Source organism: Priapulus caudatus, unplaced genomic scaffold (genome assembly GCF_000485595.1).
Source record: "Priapulus caudatus unplaced genomic scaffold, Priapulus_caudatus-5.0.1 Scaffold220, whole genome shotgun sequence".
Classification (NCBI taxonomy): domain Eukaryota; kingdom Metazoa; phylum Priapulida; class Priapulimorpha; order Priapulimorphida; family Priapulidae; genus Priapulus; species Priapulus caudatus.
This window is the reverse complement of record NW_014577281.1, coordinates 282213-290977: the sequence shown is the minus strand read 5'-3', so window position 1 is coordinate 290977 and position 8765 is coordinate 282213. Positions and strand designations below refer to the sequence as shown.

General features: G+C 36.7%; 2 protein-coding genes across 6 annotated transcripts in view; one reads left to right on the top strand and one right to left on the bottom strand.

The window, feature by feature from the left end:
- The window catches only part of LOC106807519 (homologous-pairing protein 2 homolog), a 23560-nt gene extending 16969 nt beyond the window's left edge, over window positions 1–6591 (top strand). The window contains exons 1-10 of one of the 3 annotated variants that reach the window (XM_014809872.1): window positions 1828–1936; window positions 2109–2163; window positions 2502–2596; window positions 2777–2866; window positions 3135–3246; window positions 3660–3730; window positions 3997–4071; window positions 4207–4260; window positions 4520–4579; window positions 5390–6591. In XM_014809872.1, the coding sequence (XP_014665358.1) occupies window positions 2136–2163; window positions 2502–2596; window positions 2777–2866; window positions 3135–3246; window positions 3660–3730; window positions 3997–4071; window positions 4207–4260; window positions 4520–4579; window positions 5390–5446 (642 nt within the window). In that variant the 5' untranslated portion in view covers window positions 1828–1936; window positions 2109–2135 and the 3' untranslated portion in view covers window positions 5447–6591. Of the gene's footprint in view, window positions 1–1827; window positions 1937–2105; window positions 2164–2501; window positions 2597–2776; window positions 2867–3134; window positions 3247–3659; window positions 3731–3996; window positions 4072–4206; window positions 4261–4519; window positions 4580–5389 lie in introns of those variants that run through there. The other 2 variants (XM_014809871.1, XM_014809873.1) reach the window with 2 other exon arrangements.
- LOC106807515 (tetratricopeptide repeat protein 25-like) overlaps window positions 6397–8765 on the bottom strand; it is an 8139-nt gene continuing 5770 nt past the window's right edge. The window contains exons 8-12 of one of the 3 annotated variants that reach the window (XM_014809860.1): window positions 8447–8643; window positions 7824–8021; window positions 7535–7600; window positions 7106–7222; window positions 6399–6484 (exon numbers count right to left, since the gene is read on the bottom strand). In XM_014809860.1, coding sequence (XP_014665346.1) covers window positions 7107–7222; window positions 7535–7600; window positions 7824–8021; window positions 8447–8643 — 577 coding nt within the window. In that variant the 3' untranslated portion in view covers window positions 6399–6484; window position 7106. Of the gene's footprint in view, window positions 6485–7105; window positions 7223–7534; window positions 7601–7823; window positions 8022–8446; window positions 8644–8765 lie in introns of all 3 variants that reach the window. The other 2 variants (XM_014809861.1, XM_014809862.1) reach the window with 2 other exon arrangements.

Genomic DNA, 8765 nt, shown 5'->3' with positions numbered 1-8765 from the left:
CTATGCTAGAAATTTCATGCTTTTCTCATAAAATGCACAATTGTTATAATATGAGAGCTTATCAACTGTACTAATGTATGCATCTAAACAGAGGAATTGCTCCGACTTGTGATTGGCGGATAAAAATAGAATTCATGACGTTTCGTTTTCATTTTGACATTTAGCCTATGACTCGAGTATGAGCGATACTGCGCGTACATATTTGCAAATTAATTACGCAGTGGCTGGAAGTACGGCAGCCGTCGTTCGTTGAAGCCCTTTTTTGGCGGTTGGGTTAGGGTTAGGGTTAGGGTTCTAGCTCATCTAAACTCTCAAATCGTGAATTTATTTCCCAAGGTGTTATTTCGAAATCTGGCGCCACCCGCCGCCATCTTTGTCTCGTTAAATATGAAAGCGATTGCACTGCCGTACCTCCAGCCTCGAGACATTAAGATACGGCTGCCATACCCGTAGCCACAGCCAATTAATTAAGCTAATCGCCCTTTAATAAACTCAAGACTCACAGGGATCATAGCTAAGACATGTGTCTATAATAGCTAGAATTTATAGCAATGTAACTCAAATCGTTCGCGCCATATGATAGGTAGTACAATTGCCTACCAGCCATAGCCGCGCATATATTAGCCTATGAGCGATACCGCGCGTGCATATTTGCTAATTAATTAATAATTAGACTAATCGCGCTTCAATAGACTCAAAATTCACAGAGATTAAGGCTAAGACATGTGTCTATAAAAGCTAGACTTTATAGAAATGTAACTCAAATTGTTCACGCCATATGATAGTTAGTACACTTTCCTACCGGTCATAGCATAATAGCATATGCGGCGGGGTATGAAAACGTAACGTCACGAATTCTATTTTTATCCTCCAATCACATGTCGGAGCAATTCATCTGTTTAGACGCATGTCTCACACTGCATCATGGCCCTAGTCTAGTTAACATGTTCCACAATACTTCATGCCTACAATACAATACACAATGGGTCATGTCTTCTAGACTATAGCTCCCTGCATCAGTGCCTGTACTGCCCGTGCTGTACTGTAGAGTAAGAGTTATAACCCTTGTTCACCACAGCCTGGACCCTGGTGCACGCCTGTGGCGAACAAGTGCTATAGTTCTAGAGCTACACTGCCTGGTACTGCCTACTGGTACTACTACCGTACTAGAGCTAAGCTGAGCCTCATTAATTCACATACATTCGCATAGCTGGCACTGGCATTCCGTGCTTTACCGCTTGAATCCACACAGCATAAAGCTGTCAGATAGGCATTTAAAAACTATCATATGTCACATCAGTCTGAGTTCGACCTGGATTAACTTAAACTTGACCCCCCCCCCTATCTTTCACTTCCAGTCCTATAATAAGTTATAACCCTCTCTACAATCATGATCATGTTTAACACGTAACGAGCCTCATTATGAGGTAGTTTTATATATTTAATGATAATATATAAAACTGCCTCATAAATTTTATTTTACAAAGTTTATCATGGTTGTGTGAAAATTGACATTCCCTCGTGAAACAAATTTGTTGTGACGTGATCATCTGAATCTGGTCACTGCTTTCACTGTGTGTCGTCTTCGAAGGATCCTTTCGAGTTTGGCTCTTTTTGTTTCTGCGATTCCATATTGGAATTCTTTTCCTTCTCTCGTTTATTGTAAAATTAAAAGTTTTTCTACAGCGATCTGCTGTGTTTATTTATCATTTTGGTCATCCTTGATTCCCTCCTTCGGTTTAGACCCTTTGACTTTGACGATCATTCTTTGAGGCTGACTTTAACCAGACATTCTAAACTCAAGTCAACATAATTTGGCAAAATTTTGCAGTTTATCGAACACACATGATCACACAACCATCTGCAGCAACATTAAGACTGAAATAGTGGCGTTGCTAGTGAGCGGGCAGTTTTGGCAAAGCAAAAACCTACACAGGTATAGCTAATAATTACCTATGAATCGTGCAGGTAGTTTATTACATTAACATCTGTAAACGAGTATGCAACACCTGTAATCGTGTGTGTGACAACTGAAGTATCGCTGTATGCGTCATTTACACAATTACATGATGCACAGTTTATTACATTAGTATTTCTTAACCAAGCAGGTTTTAGATGATTTGTTGAAGAAAAGTATGAGTAAAGGTGGAAATGATCACACAGGTAGGCTCTGTACTCTCACTTTTATACTGTTACTTTTGTACTGTTTTGTAGTTTAAACACTTGTATGGATTGACATTGGATTGAGTTGGTACAGAGAAACAGGGTTGAGGTAGAGGCCAGGATATTGTGATTTAAATAACGCTCAAAACCATGCTTTTTATGTGACTTCATGCCACTGCTTTTAATACTGCAATGTAATTGTTGAAAGGAAGCATCAATAAATACGACCTGTTTCAACGAAGGCTCGTGGTCCAGGTGCTGAATTGTGATTGTATATATTGTTATCGAGTTATTATTATTATTAAGTATGTTTTTTAACAACTTGGTTTTTTCGAAAGCGGAAGCTGCAATACTAGCATATTTGAATCGGGAGAATCGGCCTTACAGTGCTATAGACATCTTCAATAATCTCCACAAAGAATATGGTAAAACTGTAAGTATATACACGTTTGTACTAATAAATATTAAAGAAAGGTTTCAATTTAAAATTGTCATGTTTCCACTTACAAAGCTCTTATGCACACAAACACAATATATATGAGATATTGTTTTCAATGGCTATGTCCTGCATTTAAATTTACGTTTTATTAAATATAAATCTTTACACTTTTAGGCAGTGGTGCGTGCATTAGAGAGCATGGCTGAGAAGGGATCCATCAAGGAAAAGGTGTATGGAAAGCAAAAAGTGTACCTGCCTGATCAGGTAAAGAAGTAATAGTCTTCATGGATAAAATTATAAGCAATGCATACCTAGATGTCAGCAGTCCCATCAATTGCTTAATTGGATGCCTTCTGCATCACCTATCTATTTCTGATGTTATAGCCACTGAAACTTAACTGAAGAAAACGAATGTGCTTATATCCTGCAAAAAAGTCAAATAGGGCAGCAAGTAAATCATTTAAATGGTAGATCTCTGATAAGCTTTTCACTAGCGCCTACGTGTTCATTAATGGACATTTTTGCGTTTTAGTCCGGATTTCCAGTGGTAGATGATGCAGAGCTTAAGAAAATGGATATGCAAATAAACCAAATGACAGAGAAGCTGAAGGGGAGCCAAGGCTCTTTGCACACCATGGAGAATGGTAATGTATGGATAGTTGAATGTTATTTTAATATAAATAAACAGTGCAAAGGCAGTCAAGGAATTTGACATTAGATGAGAATATCAGGAGTGAATAAAAACAAATGCTTTTATTTAATACTGGTAACATGCTAATATTATTTGTAATTTCAGATATTAAATTAATTTCTGGATCATCAGATTGATCTGTCAAAAGTATTTCTGAGAAAGGCATGAATATGTGTATTCTCTGAACTATAAGAATGCATGTGTTCATAGTATAACTATGCAAATTCTCTTTTAATTCATCGCATGCCTTATTAAAATGCATAAACATCATCGATAAACATGAATAGGTTAGATGCATTGCATATATTTAGGGGTTTAGAAGTCCTGATTGACATTTGGTATTTGAATCCATTATAATGCTTGCAGAGATAAAAACTCTAAAGAGCTCACTGACCACAGAACAAGCAATGGACCGCTTACAGGCAATTGAGGATGAAGTAAAACAGCATCTTTCTATTCTATTCATTGCTGGTATTTAAGTCTCAGTCTTTGTCGCTAAGCCCTGACTGTAACCATGGTACATGCACTTTCCCTACACAATTTCACTGTTCTAACACCAGTTCTCCAACAAGCATGGTTACGAATATTGCACAGTGAGATATAGCTAGTTCCCACACATATTACCTTTGTCAATTATTCATCTACATGGTTAGTAACTTAACAATGTTAAAGCAAACTTATTTCTCTCACATATACTCTCCAGTGTGAGCGCTATCAGCATAGGCTAAAGAAGATTAAGGGTGTGAGCAATGCAGTGTCACCTGAAGAAAAGGACAAGGTAAATCAGCATTGTGCCATCTTTACAGATGTTCTGCCAAAAAATCTCATTGCAAAAAACTTATTAATCATACTTGGTTTGAGTGTGGCAGTTTGCTTGTTTTTGGATAGTTCTAGATGTATTTGATCCTTACAGATCTACAAGGCAAAAGCACATTATATGAAAGAATGGAGGAAACGGAAGCGAATGGTAGGATTTACATTAATAGTGTTTATTGTTTTGTGTGTGTATTGTTGTGTATGTGTGAATGTCAACTATGATTGAACCTTGCTTATTGGTAAATATCAGTATTGTGAGTTGCCTTCGTGTGATATTTCCAAGTTGGTATTGCTTGCTATATTTACTCATTTGCATGACATTATGATTTATGTGCTCATTGGCATTCATGATGCATTGAATTTAGTAGATTAATTTAATAATGCTCAATTAACTATTAATTTGTTCTCAGACAATGGACGTGCTTAATGCAATTCTTGATGGTTATCCAAAGAGCAAGAAAGAGCTCCTGGTAAATACAACTATCATTTGTTTCTTCTAGTTGTCTATTAATTATACAGGGCATGAAATTCAGATTTTTTTTGCACCGGCCCAGAGGGCAGGTAACAGCAGTTTTTTTACGAGCCCTCACCATAATTTACCAGCCCTCACAAATATTTTTTTCAAAAATATAGATAAGACTGTTTCACTGACTCTTGCTTGTCCGAAAAATGTAGTGTGCAGCATCGCATAGTAGCTGTTGAACAGACTATAATGCAGATCGTGAATGATGTCCGAAGTGTTTTTGCCAATATCATGTTTCGCGCTTACATTCTCCATTTCAACTTTGTAAAATGTTGATAAATTATAGCGTGATATCTTTCAGGTAAAACAGTAATGTAGGCTATTTCCTCATTAATGCTATAAACAAAAATGTAAGTACTCACTAACACGGCTGAAACCACCAGCTCAGAGGGCCGGTGTTTTGCCAATATTACTGGCCCTCCAAATAATTTGCCGGCATGTGCCCGTGGGCCGGTGCTAATTTCGCGCCCGGATTATTTGTTTAATTTAGTTAGGGACTGAACAAATTTTAATTGCTCTTGCTCCTAGATTATTAAATGTGAAAAGGTGCTATGTGAGTTTTAGGCAACTGTTTCCACATTTATCCGTTGTGCTTAGTTATTTCTTTAAGTAGCATGCGTAATTCTGCCAATTTCAAGTGGAAAAATTATATTCTCACCATTATTACTGTTAACTATTATACACATTGACAGTATGATACTGTTATTATTTAAACTGAATCATAAAACATTTTTTTCACATATTTTAAAATTTGAAGGAGGAAATTGGACTTGAAACAGATGAAGATTGTGGTGTGTGCATGCCCAAGACTTAATAACCTTTATGTGTTGAACACCACCGAGAAACTACATTTTTATGGAGTTGAAAATAATTTATTGTGTGCTAAGTGCTAATATCTCAATTAACATTTTACGGGTATCCATGCCTGTATTTGTGTAAATATTAACACATTCCAACCTTTCAGTTTTTATATGGATGTATATCATTAAGATGTCTTCTGGCCAATGTTATCTATAGCTTCGATTGCTCGACTCTAGTAAGGTGCATGCTGAAACATGTAACTAATGAAGCTTTATAGATGAGTATAATGTGAAGCCAATTTCAGTTTAAATTTGAAACCAGATTTCTGGCTCGTTGTGTATGTATGCACATGGTATTGATTTTTGACTCGTTGATAAGTCAGTTTAAAAGTAGATAAAGACAATTTCTACTTATTTGAGGCACATGTATTATAGTTGTGATTAGCCCTAATAGTGAAAAAAATACAAAGCATTGCATAAGTGTACCACACAATAAGTGAGAATCAGTTAAACAGTTAACAGGTTTCAAGTTACTATAAAAATGTGTGAATGTTTTATTTACTATGTTTTTAACATGTGTTCATGACACTGCTAGCAATACCAACATGCCATCAGTGTTTCACATTTCGTTCCTACATATCCTATTAATTGACAATTACACTCATCATAGTTGCATGCATTTCTATAACTATTGCTATATTTATACAAGTAAACATGGGTATTAAAATAGTAAAATGAGTCATATTGGGTATACATTTTCTCTTATGCAATAATAGTACCTAATTGATTAAGAATTTGAAAAGGTAATGTAGTAGTAAACTAAATCAAAAAGCAAGCAGTAAGCAAGAAAACACGTTAAAAGACGTTATGGCAACAATAGTCAGCAACAGGCCAATATTTATAAAAAGTTGCATCTATATATATATACAGTTTTACCATTAAATTTGCAATTATTTTTGCCAAAATGTTACCTAGGCGATTTGTAACTTCTGTAGGCCTAATGAGTGATATACAGGCTTCCAGACTTTAGGCTGTGAAGTCTTTCCGTGTTCCTACAACGGAGAAATAATTATTGCAAATAAAGAGCACAAGACAGCTTGGAAACACTGGTAATTCTGATAAATTATTAATTATAGATAACAATCTTGATCAGCATGTACTCTGTGCACACGTTTGTGCTTTCTTGTTTTATATCTACATTTCTCACTGACAATCAATGATACATTTATAAATATGCACTAATAGCTATTAATTGCCATATAAAATATAACGTATGTAATGTTTACTGCATCAGTTCATGTCTTAAAATTAAGAGCTGATCAATTATCACATTACTCACAACCATTAAATTATTTGATATTAGACCAAAGTTGATACCGGGCATACATCAAAATGTCTTTTACTTGTTTTTGTAGAAATACATTGTAATATTCACAAATAAAAAAAATATATTGAACTTCCAGTTCCATGCACAGAACACATCACAGCAATAGTGATTTATAACTGATGAAAGGCAAGAGTGACGGAAGGACAATGGATGTGCAGGAAAACAAAATACTGCCTAATTACAGTAACCTATACTTGTGGTCACTGGTGCTGTCGTAAACCTCACACCTCAACACTGTGCAATCACCACAACAGACTATTTGAGTTTTATGTAATTCTTTGTTCACCTCAGTCCCAAAACTCATCACAGTTGTGACACTTAATGGGGGCGATAGCATGTTGAGCGTCTGCCATGTTGTTGCGCAATCGGGGAGCAGTGATGACACTGTTACTGTTAGTGTCAGCTAATGACACAATAATTATAATACATATAAAATGCACAATTACATCGTAAATACGATGACAATAGCAGGCGCATAATTTACACGAGTTGTCACACTTCACGTAGAAATTGTCACTACTATACATGCATTGTCAGTATTGGATAGTTAAGTGAAATTATTGTTAGGTACAGGTTCAACTCCTAAATATGCTTTCCCCCTTAAATCCTTTTAATCATATTTTTCTCCCTTAATTTGCTTCTCTATATACATTACATACCTAGACTAATGAAATTTTGAAAACAAAATTCGATGTTCTACTGATAGTGCACTTACATTTAGCAGAAACTTCTGCGGGATGGCTGCTCGTTCCATTGCTGACTGAGAGTGTCATGAAATCCTCTGTCAATAATACAGAGTATTCAGTTTTAAAAATAAAAATTTTCATTTAACTCTCAAGGCAGTTCTTTTATTCATGCATTTGCCAACATTTTATTGAATAAATTTTTAAATATACATACTTGTGTCAGTAAAACTTAAATACCAAAAGCTTTTGCTAAACCTTCCTTACGTACTTTCGTTCTTTACCTACCTTCCTTGCTCAACCCAATGTTATACATAATACCTGCGACGGAATCGGTTGCCGCACTGCCCACAGACTCCTTATTATATTCAGTCGTGGCAACATGTCCTTCCCGCCGACACTGGACATCTGTAAGTGCACTGACAATGGCTGCCTGTGCCTCCCTGTCACCCAGCAACTCGGTGATGTCGAGCGCTCGCTGAAAGTATTCCTCAGCTGCCCTGTAGTCGCCAAGTTTTACTGCAGAAGTGTAGGAAAAATATGTTAGCAGCTTCCCATAGTGCAATAATTGAAAGGTGTTGTATTTTACAGACTTATAATCACAACAGTGAATTAAGTAGTTTATGAGTACAATACGACTTATTGTAGAAACTCAGGAACAAGGCCAGAGACGTTCCACCTAAACTAACACATCCCCCTAAGGTGCAATTGTTCCAGTTTCAGAACAACTACAACTACTCACTTAAGCACTCCAGAATTCCCATACAAGCACAAACCTTTGCTGGTTATAATATATATTGTGCAAATAACCGTACAGGGCTTTTTCCTGGAACAATGCTGTTACAACTTTGTACACGTCAGAAAGTTGAAGTCCGGCTTCCAAGATGAAGTACATACAACCTTTTACATGTAATGAGGCAGACATCGTGATAACAAAAACTTACCTTGCGACTGACCAATTAGAACACTTGCATTCATCACCCAGACTTCATCGTCTGCTTTCATTGCATGGTCAAGGGACAGCTGGCCATATTCGAGTGCCAGCTCATACTGGGTTAACTCCAGCAGACATCGGCCACTCTCATGGTACAACCAGGTCTTCTCCATCTCTGTCTGTGCAAACGGTAACTTTTCCTCCCATCTGTAATAGGCAATTGAAGGATGCTGACCCACCTCTCTCTCTCGTGTGCTTTCTCACGCGCTCTCTCTCTCTCTCTCTCTCTCTCTCTCTCTCTCTCTCTCTCTCTCTCTCTCTCTCTCTCT